The sequence below is a fragment of the Schistocerca nitens genome, chromosome 11, assembly GCF_023898315.1.
Source record: "Schistocerca nitens isolate TAMUIC-IGC-003100 chromosome 11, iqSchNite1.1, whole genome shotgun sequence".
NCBI classification, from domain to species: domain Eukaryota; kingdom Metazoa; phylum Arthropoda; class Insecta; order Orthoptera; family Acrididae; genus Schistocerca; species Schistocerca nitens.
The window spans coordinates 74,956,123-74,974,058 of NC_064624.1; the positions used below are offsets into that span (position 1 = coordinate 74,956,123).

At 42.9% G+C, this 17,936-nt stretch overlaps 1 protein-coding gene across 50 annotated transcripts in view; it reads right to left on the reverse strand.

The window, feature by feature from the left end:
- Positions 1-17,936, reverse strand: part of LOC126212861 (zinc finger protein 83-like) — a 1,762,073-nt gene that overhangs the window by 301,101 nt on the left and 1,443,036 nt on the right. Inside the window, exon 17 of one of the 50 annotated variants that reach the window (XM_049940324.1) lies at positions 17,075-17,299. The exons of 48 other annotated variants lie outside the window; for them this stretch is intronic. In XM_049940324.1, the coding sequence (XP_049796281.1) occupies positions 17,075-17,299 (225 nt within the window). Of the gene's footprint in view, positions 1-15,128; positions 17,300-17,936 lie in introns of those variants that run through there. One more of the 50 variants, XM_049940330.1, reaches the window with a different exon arrangement.

The following is a 17,936-nucleotide window of genomic DNA, read 5'->3' on the forward strand; positions in this document are numbered from 1 at the left end:
TCATACAGTAAAGCTGCATGACCTCGGGAAAAATTATGGCTGTAGTTTCCCCTTGCTTTCAGCCATTCGCAGTACCAGCACAGCAAGACCGTTTTGGTTATTGTTACAAGGCCAGATCAGTCAATCATCCAGACTGTTGCCCTTGCAACTACTGAAAAGGCTGCTGCCCCTCTTCAGGAACCACACGTTTGTCTGGCCTCTCAACAGATACCCCTCCGTTGTGGTTGCACCTACGGTACGACTATCTGTATCGCTGAGGCACGCAAGCCTCCCCACCAACGGCAAGGTCCATGGTTCATGGGGGGAAAATAAAATTGATGACATCAAAATTGAGCAGGTAAATCAATTTTGTCATCTTGATAGTACAGTCAAAGGGGACAATAGATGCTTAATGGAAGTGAAGGCATTTATGAATAAAAAACATTTCAATCAGCAAACATACGAGTATATGTCAGAAAATCCTTTGCAAATTCTTGTGTATGGAATACACTGTTCTATGGAAGTGACAGTTGGAAATATGTAAATTGGAAAGCAATCGACTTGAAGTTGGTGATATGTGGCTATGGTGCAAAGTTATAGGAACAAGCTGTGGCAGAAAGAAAAAACGACCTGGAAGGCCAAGGGGAGTAAAGGTGCTGAGAAAGAAAGGAAGAAAATGACATATGATGAAGTATTTTGAACCATAGAAAAGTGGATAGGATGTGATAATTACATGGAACTTATACAAACAGCCAATGGCAGAAGAGAGTGGTTGCATCAACAAGCCATTGGACGTTAAAATATAACTGTACTACCTGCTACCTGGGAAACAGCAATGCAGATGTTAGAACCTTCTAGCTCCCAAAGGACCAGAGATATGGGAAAAAAACCTTTTCAGCCCATTTCTTCCTTCCAGGCTGCCCAGCACAAATGATGTGGTTTGTGAATGGTATTAGCATGCTTTGCAGGGGCTGCATGTGCAAATGGGCATGGCTGAGCGAGGGGAGACAGAGAGAGAGAGAGAGAGAGAGAGAGAGAGAGAGAGAGAGAGAGAGAGAGAGGAGCACAGGAGGTTGGAGGTGCGGACACGCAGAGAGAGGAGTGGAGTATGTCCAGACGGGCAGAGATAGGAGTGGAGGAGGTACAGATGGATACAGAGAAACGGCGATGAGGGAGTAGACAGACGAGGTGACAAGAGACCAGAGAGGAGGCAAGTAGGGGATAGATAGGTGGAGGAGCAAGCAGGGGGGAGATAGGTAGAGGGGGCAAACAGGGGAAGACAGGTGCAAGGAGCAAGCAGAGGCAGACAGGGAGGCGAGGCGAGCATGTAGCAGACAGAGAGAAGAGATGAGAAGGGGGGTGGAGTGCAGAGAGAAGGAGCGAGGAGGGCATGGAGCACAGAGAAGAGGAGTGAGGTAGTGGTGGAGGACAGAGAGAATGGGCGAGGTGGGGATAGAGGACAGATAGAAGGAGGGAGGACGGGGTGGAGGATCAAGAAAGGAGTGAGTAGGAAGTGAAGGACAGAGGAGGTGGAGGACAGAGAGAAGAAGCGAAGAGAGGGTGGAGGACAGACAAAAGGGTTGAGGAGGTGGTTGAGGACAGAAAAGGGGAGAGAAGGCGCTGCGGACAGTGAGAAGGGGCAGGGGACAGTGAGAACAGGCTGGGAGGAACTGAAGGATAGAGAGAAGGGGGCGAGCAGGGGCAGACTGTGAAAAGGGGCGATGAGGAAATGGAGGACAGCAGAGGAGCAGAGAGAAAGAAGGGGTTGATGGGGCAGTTGACAGACAGAAGGGACGAGGATGCAATGGACAGGCAGAGGAGGAGAGGGGGTTGGAGAGAAAGAAGAGTGTTGGCAGGAGAAACAGCTGGGCAGAATGATGGCAGGATGAACGTCTGGGCATTACGATGAAAGAGGAAAAGCTAGGCAGAAAAATAGGGGAGGAGGACATGGAACAATAGGAGAGTGGAAGAGCTGGGTAGAACGATCGGGGGATGAAGAGAGAGGCAGAAAAGTGAGGGGGGAGGGGGGAGAGAGCACAGCAGAATAATGGGGCGCGAGGAAGAGCTGGAAGAATAGTGGGGGGAGGAAGAGCTGGCAGAATAGAGGGGGGAGGAAATTTTGTGTCTACCCACTCATCTAATATAGGGTGCCTAGGAAGCTGTTTTCTCAGATTGTTAGACAACAATCCAAGCAAATCGTATTAATTGAGTTTATCACAGTAAGTTACATTGACAGTACTTAACTTTGCATATTCGCAAAGGTTGTGACAAGCAAATAGCGACATGCAATTAATCAATGTCGTTCGGTATATACAATTTCAGTGCAAGCTAAACAATACATGTCACTGCTGTAGCGTTTAATTGGCGGCTTGTCTTACACTCTGCCGCAGCTAGATGGAGTGACACTTGTATTCTCTTTGCTCAGAGGCCGCTCCTGTCTTGGTGTCGCCCTAGGGAGGGGGTTGTCAGGGTACTATTGGTTGACATCATCTCACAGCCCTCTCTGCTCTTCCATTCTTGATCGTCGTGCCAGCGCTTGGTGTTAAGCCGGAAAATCCCCCCCCCCCCAACCACCCACAAAGCGACGGACCGTCGTCGTGTAAGGAGCGCGAACACGGCGGGAGAGGCAGGCGTGTGGACGCTACGCTAGACTGGAAACGGTGGCTGAGGGGACATCAAGCTTCCGGTTGTACCCCGCCATCCAGCCTTCACCCTGGAGGAAACATCCACTGGAAAACGACCAGAAGGATACATGTCCACCTCTAGAGGCCAATAACCACATGTAGAAGGCATCGGCTAATGCCGTGTGGGCGAGTCCAGCTCCATCGATAGGACAAGAGGAGGCAGAGGAGGCGAAGGCTCCATCTCCATGAGGTCATCCCGCAGTGTTGTGATGACACCTTCTGGCAACTGCTGTGGCTGCCGTGTCCTTGGGATCCGTGAATCTGGGGGAAGAGGCACAGAAGGATCACTGTGCACATGACAGTTGCGGAGTTGCTTGTGATGTAGGCGCTGCATTCCGTCTGGACCTGAAATGAGATACATGCAAGCGCCAAGTCGACGGATGATCTCACCTCGCGCCCACCGTCTGCTGCCACTAAATACCCTGTAAAACACAATATCATGCATCACGAAGCAACACTTGCAGCCTTCCTTCAGCGCCGGTGCTGAGGAGAGTGGAACAGGTGGTACACTGTCCGATGATGAATGTGAAGCAATTCCGCTGGCGATGGTCCATCTTGAGAGTGTGAACGATGGGAGGCGAGAAACAGTTGGAATGCTTAATCCCTGTGTGTGTGGAGCGAATTTTGGCCATCTGGTGCTTGAAAGTTCTGACAAAACGTTCCACTTCGCCGTTTGACTGTGGATGGAACAGTACACTAGTCGGATGTTGCATGTAATTGCATTCACAGAATGTTTCAAATTCATTTTACGTGAACTGAGGGCCGTTGTCTGACATGATGACTTCACATAAACCTTTGAGGCAAAAAATAGAGGACAACACCTGAACTGTGCTACGTGACGTTATCGAGTTCATTTGCACAGAAAAAGAAAACTTGCTATACAAGTCAACTACAATCAACCAACGAGCTTTGCAAAAAGGTCCCGTGAAGTCTATGTGCACACGTTGCCATGTTGCTTGCGGCTTAGGCCAAGAAGAGAATTTTTGTGACGCAGCAGACTGATTTTCCGCACATGCGTGACACTGTGATGTCATCTATTTGGGTGTCCAGACCCTGCCAATTACAATATCGCCATGCTAACTGTTTCGTACAAAAAATCCTCCAGTGTCGTTGGTGAAGAAACAGCAACGCTTCTTCTCGTCATTCTGAACAAGAATCACACCTTTCTGTATAGCGAGGCGAGGCTATGTCGATGTACAAAGTGGCTGTGCACTACAGATTTCTTTATGCTATGCAAGGAATGAGGCCAAGATGTGCGAATGTATGTAAGGAAAATGTTCAAATCTGAATCAGCTGCCGTGGCCTGTGAAATTTTCCTATAGTTCGTCTGTAAAGATTTAAGTAATTCAGAATCCTGAGCATCGATGTGACAGATACAGCAGAAGCCTCAAAATCTCTATCAGGGCCAATCAGAAGAGGCGAAAGTGCGTCCACATTACCATGTTTAGCTGTCGGACGATACACAATCTCGTACTGGTATTGAGAAAACAACAAATCCCATCTTTGCAATTTTTGGGCAGTCCACACAGGAACAGGTTTCGTCGGATGAAACAAGGGCTGCAATGGCTTGTGATTCGTAACTAAGTAGAATTTTCTGCAATAAAAATAGTGGTGGAATTTGGTGACACCATACGCTTTAGCTAAAGCCCCTTTCTCAATTTGTGAAAGTGACTCTGAGCTTAGGACAATACTTTTCATGTGAAAGCGACAGGCCTGTCTTTATCACTAAAGCACTGCACCGGTTCCGTAAGAGGAAGCGTCAGCTTGCAATACAGCTGATTTGTCAGGATCAAAGTGAACTAAGCATCGATCACTGAGCAATGCATCTTTAAGTTTTTGAAAAGCCACTTGTCACTCTTCTGTCCTAACAAAGGGGACATTCTTACGATGCAAGCGATCCAATGGAGCTGCGATCTGTGCAGCATTTGGTATGAACTGAATATAGTAGTTCATTTCCCCTAAGACTGACTGCAGTTCCGTGACGTTGCGAGGAACTGGTGAATCTTGTATGGCTAACAAATTCGATTGAAGAGGATGTCCACCTTGACTGTTTATGACATGACCAACATACTGAAACTCAGGTTTGAACAAGTCACACTTGTACAGTCTACACTTTAATCCTGCATAACACACAAAAAGAAGCACGCAAATTTGCAATACGACTTCTTGTGTATGACCTGCTACAACAATATCGTCCAAATAGTTTGAACAGTTTGGTGCTTGAGCAGTCAGCTGTTCCAAATACCATTGGTAAATGGCAGATGCAGAAGCACTGCCAAAAGGCAAACGTAAATATTTAAGTAAACCCAAATGAGTATTCACTACACACACTTTTTGAGATTCTTCATTGAGCGGTACTGAGAGTTCCGAGAATTCTCTCAGCAAGCTAGTTACACTGTCTTTCGCGTGGAATGCAGAAACAGATAATACATTGCCCTGAATGTTAAAGCCAAACAAATCAAACGAATCGAGACCAAATATGTTCTCACAATTGCGGGATTGTAGCACCATAAATGTCACTATTCGTGTAATCGAGCGATACATGGCAGGCAAAGTACATTTTCCAACAATTGGAAGGCGTCAGGTGCGTGCTCGTTTAAGACAAGTATGGGTAACCTAACATTTCATATGTGTGACGATTCCACAATGTAACAGAGGTGCCTGTATCCAACAGAAATTTCCCATAAAGAAGGATATGAACAGAAAGTTTGTTGGACTGGTATCACACTGAAGAAGTTGCTCGCTTGCTACTTTTGCTAATGCTTGTTGCAGATTTTGAATATACTGCATATGGATTGAACATGTCCTTTCTTGCCATAAGCGTAACACTGTGCCTGTCAAGAGGGCAGTCTTGGTGTTTGTGCCGTGAATAACACTGAGGGCATCGCTTAATTCTGTTCGTCTGTGTAAGTGCCCGTGTTGCGAGCTCCTTATGCAGCATAGAGAGTTTTGTAGTTCTAGTGACGCAATTAAATGTGCTGTCTCTTTAGACGGTAATGTTAGCCAGAAATGGATACAGGTTTTTACAACTTTGAAATCAAATAATGTTAATTTTTGAAAACTTGGGTAAGTTGGTTTGTTTTGTTATGAGTATACCAGGAAGTAATGCTCACACTGAGAGAGTATTTTCTCTTATGAATAATATGTGGACTGATGTAAGGAACAGAAGTAGCACAAACTTAATCAAATCTGAACTACAAGTTGCCATGAATTTTCCATATTTGTGTAGTGAATTCTTTGAATTTGCTAAAAATGCTGTAAAACTAGTGACTGAGGCAAAATCTGTGGCAAAATATGTGTAAGTAATTGTGATGTGTAAATAAATAGTCTACTTTTACAAATACTGCTTTGATCTTTTGCGAAATTTTGCCGTGCTATTAATCTCCCTTATTTTTTTCTCAAGGATATAAGATTCTCCCTATTTTCGTTTAGGAAAGTTGGTCACCCTACCAGGGACTCAACCTGACAAATTGCTGGCTGCTCAAATTGTTCAGCCGACAGGACACCTGAATCGCACTGATCGAGTATTTGCACTACTTGCTGAAATGTTGGATCAGATCCTTTCAAAACCTGTTCTCTGAGTTTCACGTCAGTTACATTGTACACGACTGCATCACACAATATAAAGCACAACAAACACATTTGAATTTGCATTTTCTCGGCATAACCTACAAATCTGTTTCTACAATTAAAGAATTGATACCTAGTGCTACCATATTCACTTATTGGACATAATAGTTAGCGAATCTACAACCTGATCATACGAAAATTCACTCTGAGTGACGTTAGGGAACAGATTTTGGATGAGTCTAAACACTGCACTGCCTTCTGTGGACAATAGATAGGAAAGTTTCACAGTACTTGGTAAGTTGTGAGCAGTTACGTGTTCTTCAAATTGATGCAACCACTCAAGCCATTCCTCTTCTTGTTCATGAAATTAGCGAAATGGAGGTATAGCACTTGGTATTGCTGTAGTTGTTGCTTGTGCTGCATTAGTAGTTTGGCTCACCATGATCTGCTGCATCATGTTTAGCAGAGAAAATATTTGCTGGCTCTGAAACTGTAACATCTGCATTGCATCTAATGCTGGCAGCTGTTGCGTCTGAGCGGAAGGTGAGATAGGTGGGCTGGGCATGTTGGAAGGGACAAATTAAAAAAAAGACAAGACAAACAAGAAAAGTAAATACAAAAGCAAAGAAAATTTCTGCAATGGGCACCTGAAAACACTGCTTAGCAAAAACACGACTATTAAAGCAAGTAAACACCCCTGCAAAGGAAAGAGAAGAGATAATTATGGCATCAGCAAAAGAAAAGAAATTTCCATGGCCACGAGGCACAGTTTTCTTTTTTTAATACTCATTGTCAATTTTTGTGTCTGCCCACTCATCTAATATAGGGTGCTTAGGAAGCTGTAGCTGTCTTCTCAGATCGCCAGACAACAATTTAAGCAAATCGTATTAATGGAGTTTCTACAGTAAGTTCAATTGGCAATACATAACTTTGCATATTCACAAAGGTGTGTCGCAAGCAAATGGCGGCATGCAAATACTCAATGTCCTTCGGTATATACAATTCCAACGCAACCAAAACAATACAGTTCATAAGTCACCCCTATAGTGTTTGTATGACAGCTCATCTTCCACTCCGGCTGGGACTAGGTGGCCCAGCGCGTATATTCTCTTCATATAGAGCCTACTCCTGTCTTGGTGTCGCTCTAGAGAGGGGTTCATCAGCATACTACTGGCTGACGTCGCCTCACAGCCCTATCTGATCTTCCATTCTTGATCATCAAGTCAGCACTTGTGGTTAAACCAGAACAGAAAGATCTGGACAGAGGAATGGCGGAGGACAAGTTGTGCAGCGCTATGACAGAGGAAGAGCTGGCTAGAATGAAGGAGGGGAACGATGGGGGGAAGAAGAGCTGGGCAGTATGATGGAGGAATACCTAGTCATAACAATGGTGGGAGGAGGACCTGGGTAGAATGACAGGGAGGGAGGTGGGCAGAATAGTGGGGGGAGGGAGATCTGAGCAGTATAGTGGGGGGAGGAAGATCTGAGCACAATAGTGGGGCAGGAAGATCTGAGCAGAATAGTGGGGGGAGGAAGATCTGAGCAGAATAGTGGGAGGAGGAAGAGCTGAACAGAATAGTGGTGGAGGAAGAGCTGAACAGAATAGTGGTGGAGGAAGAGCTGGGGAAAATGGTGGGAGGAGGAGCAAAAGTGTGCAGCAATGGAGGAGGGAAGGTGATCAGGGGTTGGGAAGAGGCAGAAGTGGATTTAGTAATGGGGGAACAGATGATGATGATGATGATGATGATGATGATGAGTTAGGTTGAGGGGGCGCTCGACATCTTGGTCATCAGTGCCCTGACGAAAAGTGTACATGAAACCTCATGGGTGGTAACGAAGGCTGTCCTCACATGCAGACCAGTTTATAATGTACTAAAGTCTGCCGTTCTTCCCCACCACTTTAGGAATGAGGTCTGTTAGTTCACAAAATTTCACCACTCTGTTAACACTGGTATCGGTATCTGTGAGGACGGTGGGCAGATCTCCAGCGAGACCAAGGGCTGCCCTAATATCAGTATCCAAGACACACGTAGCCACAATATGCTGAACTGAAAACGGCACACCACAAACTTCACAGAAAGGTGGATCCTCCCCCTGGAGGAGGAAGCCATGTGTGAAATGGCTACACCCGATGCGCAGTCTGGTAAGCAAAACCTCCTTCCAGCAGCGAGGCTGACAAGAAATCCGCCAAGCTTTTGTGGTCAGTTTGAGCGACCACAGTTAGTTGTTCGACACCTGCAATGCATGATGCATCTGTAAGAAAATGGCGTGCAATGGGATGGGACATTGATGGACAACACCATCCCAACATGCTTCCTTGGCAGCTTTATCAGCCATGTCGTTACCCTACATCCCAATGTGGCCAGGTTCGCAGCAAAAGATCACCCCCTTGCCATGGTATTGGAGCCACTGTAAGCAGTCATGGGTGAGCTGAATGAGTGGGTCTACTGGATACATTTGGTGAAGCGTTTGCAGTGCACTAAGAGAGTCTGAACAGACAAGAAATCACGTACAGTGATGTTTGTGAACCCTCTCCAGTGCAATTACAATGCCATATAACGCTGCATCATAATTTGTAAATTGTTCTGGAAGATGTACTTTAAAGCCCCTATCAGGGAAAACCCCAGAACAACCAAGAGCATTTCCCTGCTGGGATCCATCTGTATAAATAAATTAAGGGTACATATTTAAAATAGACGAAAACATAGTTGTAAAAACCATATCTGGAGTACAATTTTTCGGGTACTGCGTCTAGCTTAAAATCACTTTGAGTCTCCGAAGACACCAAGGCGGCAGTGTCTTCCATCCCTGGGTGTGTATTTTCGTGCCCGAGAGATCCAGATCCTTGAGGCAGTCCGTAGCATGTATATCAAATGGCTGGGTCGCTTGGGCCCGATTCCTGAACAGTCGTTCGAAAGTGGGTTGTACCACTGAACTAAATGCCAATGACTGAGGCGACACCGAGATTTTCAGCGTCTGTCGAGCCAAAAGGATATGTCGCCAAATCCAGAATGGTGGTTCACCAGCGTCTGCACACAGACTCTGAACTGGGCTAGTCTTAAAGGCTCTGGTCGATATCCAAATGCCCACATGGTGGACAGCATCTAACATCCGGAGGTAGGAAGGACGGGCCGATCCATAGACCACGCTGCCATAGTCTAAGCGTGATCGAACAAATGCCCTATAAAACTGTAGGAGGCGGGACGTGACAACTCCCCATGTTTTTCCGCCAAGGCATTTCAAAATGTTTAACAACCGGAAGTCCTTTGTTCTTAGGTCTTTCAGGTGTGGGAGCCATGTTAACTTCGAGTCAAATAATAAACCCAAAAAGCACACTGTGTCTTGAAAAAGTAAATACTGTCCCCTATAGTAAGCTCTGGTTGGATAGAACTCTGACGAGCACAATTAAAATTGACATACACAGTCTTCTCAGGTGACAACTGGAAACCAGTTGTCTGGGCCCAGGTGTCCAGCCTCCTAATGGTAAGTTGTAGCTGCCTCGTCATTGTTGAAAGATCAGAGGAAGAGTAGAAGATTGGAAAGTCATCCACAAACAAAGAACTGACTGCAGAGGAAATGCCATTGATAGCGATGGCAAACAATGTGACACTGCCCTGGGGCACACCATTCTCCTGAACATAGCAATCTGACATGGCATCGCCAATGCGATAAAGAAAACGCCTGTCCTCAAGGGAGGATTGGATCAGAAGCGGCAGGCGTCCACGTGGTTCCCATTCATGAAGTTGGCGAAGGATGTTGTACCTCCAAGTAGTGACATATGCTTTTTCAAGGTCAAAAAACACACAAACTATATGGTTTCGGCGTAAGGAAGACTCCTGTACCGCCGTCTCCAGCAGAATTAAGTTGTCAAGAATGGAATGGTAGCGCCTGAAACCATACTGAGAGTGGCTCAGGTAGCCTCGAGACTCGGGCAGCCAGATGAGTCGGCGGTTGACCATACGTTCAGGAGTCTTACCCATACAACTAGTAAGGGCGACACTCCGATAACTCTTAGGGGCGCTACAGTCCTTACCTGATTTACAGAATGGAATTAAGATTGCATCCTTCCAATTCGTGGGGTACTGTCCATCAAACCAAACCCGACTGAAACAAGAGAAGAGCTGACCTTTCCCACAGATGACGAAGCACGGTATAATGGATCTCATCAGGTCCTGGAGCGGTGTCTCTGGTTGCAGCTTAAGCTGATTCCAGTTCCCACATGGAAAATGGACGGTTGTACACTTCTTCACTGCGCGAGAAAAAATTGAGCTTCCTCATCTCTGCAGTCTGACGGAATACCTGAACAGCAGGAGCTTGTCTGGATAACTTAGTAACAGTAAAGAAGTGTTCAGCTAAAACGTGAGCCATCTCTTTCGGTGTGTCCACCAAGACCGCATTATTTGACAAGGTTGTAAGTGGATTGTAAGGGGATGGGGACTACCCTTACGTGAAATCCGTCTTATTGATTCCCAAACGTGTGCAGCAGAAGTGGACCAATTAATGGAAGTCGCGAATTCCCTCCAGGAAGCCCTCTTCCATTCTTTGATCACTCGCATTGCATGTGCTCTTGCAGACCTGAAGACATGAACATTGTCTGCAGTTGGACACCATTTGAAGTTCCAAAGAGCTGTCCATCTGGCCCTGATTGCCAATCGACAGTCGACATTCCACCAAGGTACAGGCCTTCGTCCGAGGTGTTTACTAGACCTGGGGATGGACTCTGCAGCAGCCCTTTGGATCTCAAGAGTGATATGGGCCACCGCCTGTTGTGCACAAACCTTTCGTTCAAGAACCAATTTGCCCTTTGTATCATCCACCTGCGTGGTCTCCTGCTGGCGACTGTCCTAGGCACCAGACGAATTCACACAGGGAAGTGGTCACTAGAATGTAAATCTGGAGACTCTTCCCAGTGAACTGAATCTGCAATAGCTGAGGAACAAAAGCAAAGATCAATAGCTGAAAAAGACCCTGTAGCTGTGGAAAAGTGAGTCATCTGACCCACGCTCAAAAGGCAGATATCCTCAGAATGGACGAGTCACTCGATCAGCCGACCCCTGGAACAAGTAGTAGCCGAGCCCCACAGCCCGTTGTGGGCATTGAAGTCACCCACAAGAAGGAATGGGCGCAGAAGTGCCTGGAAGAGTTCTGTAAGTGCGTCCACAACCAAAGGAGGGGGGGGGGGCTGGTACAAAGGACACATTGTGATAGTAAACGGTGAGAGAACTTTCACAGCAATTGCTTGGATGGTCGTGGTAAGAGAGGAACAGGAGAGGAGTGGTATCTGTCATCAAGAAAAATAGCCACTCCACCTTTAGCCCTGTCTGCATATGTGGTAGCCCCATAATGTTGGTGTCTCTGTGAGTTTAAGATGCATTTCTTATAAGCAGATGCATAAATGTTTATCCTGGGCCAGCAGCTGCAATTCTTCCAAATGCGAGCGATATCCATTCAAATTCCACTGCAACACAGAAGTCCCTATGGAAGCCATTGGTTAGCAACAGTGGTTCTTTCCTTTCTCCCTTGGAGGCAGTGGTTTACCGGGGAGGTCAGGGGGAACGTTAGTCAGTTCTGCATTCTCTAGTTCCTCTGATTGGAGGTCAATATCTTCAAGAGCATAGTCGCCATCAGATAGGAGGAGCACTCATCGATCCAAAGGCTTACCTACCGCTTTTTTGGACTTAGAACTACTTTTAGAAGGACGTTTTTCTTTACTGACAGGGGGAGGAGACTGCCTGGGTTGCTTGGATGGCTTAGGTGACTTCTGAAGTTGGGGAGTGGTATATGGCTTAGATGGTAAGTCTGCTGCTGACGACTTCTGAGCTACATCAGTTCCAAGTGGAGCATTTCCCCCCACAGGTACAGTAACAAGTGCATGTGCTCGTTCTGAATCTGTGGTCTGGGTTTGTATGAAGGCATCACACTTAGCTATTAGTGTTTTAAGGGATGATGCAAAAGAAACAGCAAAAACCGGTGGTTACATGGCTTTGAAAGCCTTTTTAGCTTCACCATAGGGTATGCGTCTCTGTACTTTTAACTCTTGAATTTTCTTTTCCTCATTGTAAACCCCACACTTTATGATCCACACTGGGTGATCCCCAGAGCAGTCAACACATTTCGGAGGAAGTGTACAAGAAGTCCCCGACTCGTGAGCGAGGCCTCCACAATTGCCACATGTAGCCTTCCCGTTACATCCCATAGTGGTATGGCCAAATCTTTGACATTTATAGCATCGCATGGTGTTAGGAACAAATGGGCGAACCTTAAGGCAGATATAGCTGACAAGGATATGTTCCAGTAATTAGGGAATACTAAGTGTTAGAATATACGTTGCCAATTTTTCCAGTTTTCCATTGACTCTCCTCATATAATTCTGCACCTCTGTGATGCCCACATTCTTCCACTCTTCACCAACTCCATGGGGTCCATCTCCATTATATCAGAGCAGGTAACCACACCCTTAGTATACTTATATACCCACATAGTTTATATACCCACATTGGGAGCATGCTATGTTCCATATATGCTGCAGCAATGCCCTCAAATGCGCACTTTTCGCCCTTTATACCTAGAGTGCTACCAACTAGTTAACTCGGACCACCTTGTCATTTATAGTTTCTACCCCATATCTGGCTGCTATGTTGTGTTTCAGTAATATGTCTTCCTGTGATCTCATTTTGCTGATTTCGACTTTGCTTTATGTCTTACTGCTTATCAGGGTTAGCTTCACAGCATTTTTATTGTCAACTATTCTTCTAAGGGACAGATCGTTGAGATACTAAGACTGACACAAAGGGTGTATTATTCCATATCATTGCATGCAGTAACTCTTCCACTTACTCTGAAAGAAACAATCTGAAGTTGTCTCCATCAGCAGGTGTAAGAATAGTGTCTAATATTTCAACAAAATGATATAACAGATGGTTCTCTGAATCCGAAATTTCTGAGACAGCGAAAAGCGTAAAGTGAAATCAAATTTACTGAAAAATTTGATTGGAAAGAAAACAATTTTTGTCAACTTTAGCACACAGTTAACAATATTTCTTGGGACATAAATATCAACAAACGACTCACTATTTATGTTATTTTTGACACAAGATATTTCGCTGACAAATACAAAGGCTTCTGAAATGCCTTGATGTTTATTCCACATGTACAGTAAAGAATAGGGCAAAAATCGTATCAGACAGACAAAAAATTTAATGTTCAGTTAATTATGATATTTAAGTATGCATCTATAACCAAAAACATATACAAGTAATTTCCATTTCCCTTAAACTTTTTATGTCATAATTACACACAAAATTGACATTTCTATACATTCCCACTAACCGTTTAGGCCCTTTGTAGCTGTCTATGGATGAAATGCTCCTTTCTACCAACAGTTCAGTATGAACGTTTCTAATTATGTGTCTGATCTCGAAAGCTACAGTAAAGACAGAGTATTATTAAATATATGACCGAAGCAGGTCATCCATTTTCAACATAGCAGAAGTTATTGGAAATTTAAGAAATGCATCACCAATTTTCAATAATGGACGAGAGCTGTTCTGTAGCCATTCTACTTAACTTTTTACACATATTATATGTGTTAAATATCAAATTTACAAGACATGTATTACATATTATATACTTACTTGAATATAAGATGGGTAAACTCTCACCTGCCAGGAATTAAGTTCTCACTCTAGTAGAAAATCATTCCTGAAGCTACACCATTTCTGACACCATATGAATATAATTAAAATGATTTTAAAGAGGTTCAGAACAAACTTCAATATTTGAGAACAAGAAAGAAATGATCAGCATACTCCATTTCCCTATGAAGTAGCACAATTCTTTTGGCAACAAAAACACAATAAACAAAAACTGTCACTGATGGGTTTCATGCATCACACAAAATCAGACAATATAATTGGCGTATGAACAGAAGTCAACAGACTACATAAGAGAAGGACACATGAAGTACAGTGGGTATTATCAACTAATATTTATGTAGGAACACTGAACTCATGATGTGCATTGAATATGACATGTAATTATCAGAATAGTTTATTAAAATCAAATGACAAGCTGTTGACAGAAAAGTCACCTTTAAATCACTAGATCTGTAATGACTTAATTTCCAGAAATCCTGATAAGAACTATTTTCTTTTCACCTGCTATAATGGTACTCTTGGTGGTAACAAATTTTATAAAGTAACCAGGCTTCACAGATAGCACTCCAGAAATACTCAGCACATTGCACCATGATACTTCAGTATCCGTTCGCCGAGGAAGCCCAGATGCACATTACTTAATGCAGATACACACATTAGTTGACAACGTATGTCTCCAGAAGGGAAATGGCTAAGTATTACCAATCAATATGGACAAATGGTTGACAAGCAGGAACAAACTCATTTCTGTTTCCTTTGCCACATAAGAAATCAAAACGGGCTGCAATACATAGGCAGCAGAAGATACCATTTTACAGCTAGCAACTGACAGATTTAATACTTTATCCTATATTTACTAAACATACCACTCTTTTAGAAACAATGAAGAACTATCTTTGATGGAACTGTCAATTATTTCAACAGAAATGTATTCCACAGCTAGTTGGTTGCAAAGGCATGTCAAAGAAAAGCACCACAATTGATTAATTTGAGGTGGAATCAGATTATTCAGATAATACTAACAATCAAGCCTTATTATACATGTATAAATAAAGAAACTTACACAAGCAACCTTCAGACACAAATGTTGATACAATGAACAATATTATATAACTATTAACTAATAAAAGTTTCAAATGTCCCACACATACATCAATAATGAAGTCTCAAAAGAAAGTTTCTTCAAACTATCTGTTGTATATGAAATTTAAATAATGTATTGATATATGTATAAACACGTAATACAATAATGTGTCCAAAAGTGCACTGATTATTACAACAGGAGAAACAATATATTTTTTATACTACTACCATATGTACAATGCTGAAGTCACTGTTTAGACTGTTCTACTGATATTTTACAAAACTACCTTAAATGAGGATAAATTATAATTAGCAATATGAGCAAAACTACACTGGTTAAATACAAGGGGTACATACATTAAACACAATTCTCAATTTTCATTTAGATCATTCAAGAGACAAATAAATACAAGTAGAACAAACACTTAACACACACAAACACACACACGCGCGCACACACACACACACACACACACACACACACACACACACACACACACACACACACACACACACACGGCTGGATACAAGGGGGCTACTTTTAGCCAGTTTACACACGCAACAATTATCTCTCAAAATACAACCTTTAAAAAGTTGGTCTGCATTTCTACATGTAAGAATTTCCACAAAAATCTGTAAAAATTTTTCGACTAGGCACACCTGACAATGATCAGGCTTCTGATACTTTAAAAATGGGCTCTCCACAATGCACTGATATAGAATCATAATAATATCTAGAACAATTCCCTCTGTGCAATTACTGTTTTCTGTCTTCAGCACATACTGCTTAAAAAAATCTAGTGGTGTTTTTGCAGCTGATCAGTGACATATTTTAATGAGGTCTGTCTTCTATATTAACATACCTCCCTAGCTTATCGAAATTTCTTTAAAATATTCCACAGTTATAAAATTTTTGTACCCTGGTGAATGTGTATTAACCTATGCGCATTCAGACTACCAGACTGAGTAAAGGCTTGGCCACAAATGTCACATTTGTACGGTCTCTCGCCAGTATGTATTAAATTGTGTTTCTTCAGAGTGCCAGACTCTGTAAATGATTTGTCACAAACAACACATTTGTGTGGTCTCTCACCAGTATGTATCAACGCATGATTCCTGAGTCCACCAGATTCCGTAAATGATTTTCCACATACATTACATACGTGTGGTTTCTCACCAGTATGTCTTAATTTATGCCCCATGAGACCACGACGATTAGTAAATAATTTCCCACAGATATCGCATTTGTGTCTTTCCTTGCCATTATGTATTAATGTATGGATATTTAGAAACCAAGAGTTTGTGAACGATTCACCACAAACATTACATTTGTGTGATGCCTCAACAGTATGTTGTATTAAATGGGCCTTAAGAATATTTAACCTTGTAAACGATTTACCACAAAACTCACATTTGTAAGGTTTCTCCCCAGTATGTGTTAATACATGTCGCTTCAGAGTAGTGGATACAGTATATGATTTCCCGCAAACATGGCATTTGTGGGGTCTGTCGCCAGTATGTATTAATCTGTGCAACTTCAGGCTACTACATTTCGTAAAGGATTTCCCACAGATCTCACAGTTGTATGGTCTCCCACCGATATGTATTATGGAATGCGTCTTGAGATGACTAGCCAGAATAAATGATTTCCCACAAACGTTACATTTGTGCGGTCTCTCACCAGTATGTGACAGAGCATGCTGCTTGAGATGACAATAGCGAGTAAAAGCAACCCCACAAATTTTGCATTTATGTGGTCTATTGTTAGTATGTATGACAGAATGTTTCTTAAGACTGCGCAACGCATCAAACGATTTTCCACATACGTCACATACGTGTGGTCTATCATCATTGTTTGTTACTGAAGGACTTGACTGACTATAGGATTCCCCAAAAATATCAGATCTGTTTCGTTTGATATTAGAGACTGTGCTATGTTGTTCACTTTCTTCTTGGCTAGTCCTTTTTTCCACCATTGAATGCCTACTCAAGCCATCATGGGTATGAAATACTTCACCACAGGTGGTACAGATATGTACAGGTGGTTGTACACCATCAATATGTGTAAACACATGCAATATTAGACTGTACTTTGACAAAAAGGTTTGCTTGCATGAACTACATGTGAATTCATTTTCCTTGAAGCTGTTATTACTTCTAGCACATAGGGCATTATCCTGCTTAGAGAAACACACTTGATTTAGAGATCCACTACCAACAACATGTGTCGATTTCTCTGCATCAATGTCCAGCTCCTCACAAGTCACTCCCTGCAGGTGTGTTTCTTCACATCCAGTGTTACCAGACTCATTAGCGATTTTAGTCAACCTGAAGCATGAACAGAAAGGCAGTAAATATCTCATTCTCTAGATACACAAACATTACTTCAATAGTCTACAAATTGTTATTTCTAATGGAGAAATAGTTTCAAGTATACACATAAGAACATTCCTGCTCATTCACTGCTTATGAGATGAAACTGTTTCACAAACGGCAAGATAAACGAGAGGTGGCTTGAACCTCGGATGGTTCCAAATTGAGTTTACAGTGGTATTGGTAATAATATTACAACAAACATTTATGATAACACCAGCGGTACACTGAGTTAAACAGCCTGAGGAGCCTGTTTTTCAGAAGAGATGATTATATAGGAAAATTTCAATTTTTCCACTCATATATTGCATATTTTCTAAGCTAACTGCAGTTACATTTTTGGATCAAAATAGGAAAGTCAATTTATAAAAATTGACACCAAAGTAAAGCTTGTATTCGAGTTCGCATTAATTTTCCCCACACGTTCTATAGTTAAGTTATGATTATATGTCGTGCAGTAATTAGTTGCACTGAGTGCACACTATCCATCCTGTATTTGTTGTTTTATGTAAAACACTGTGGCAGTAATTGCATGTATAGAGTACATGCGAGTTGCGAGGTTACCCTTTTCGTATTGTTCTTTGGTCATTAC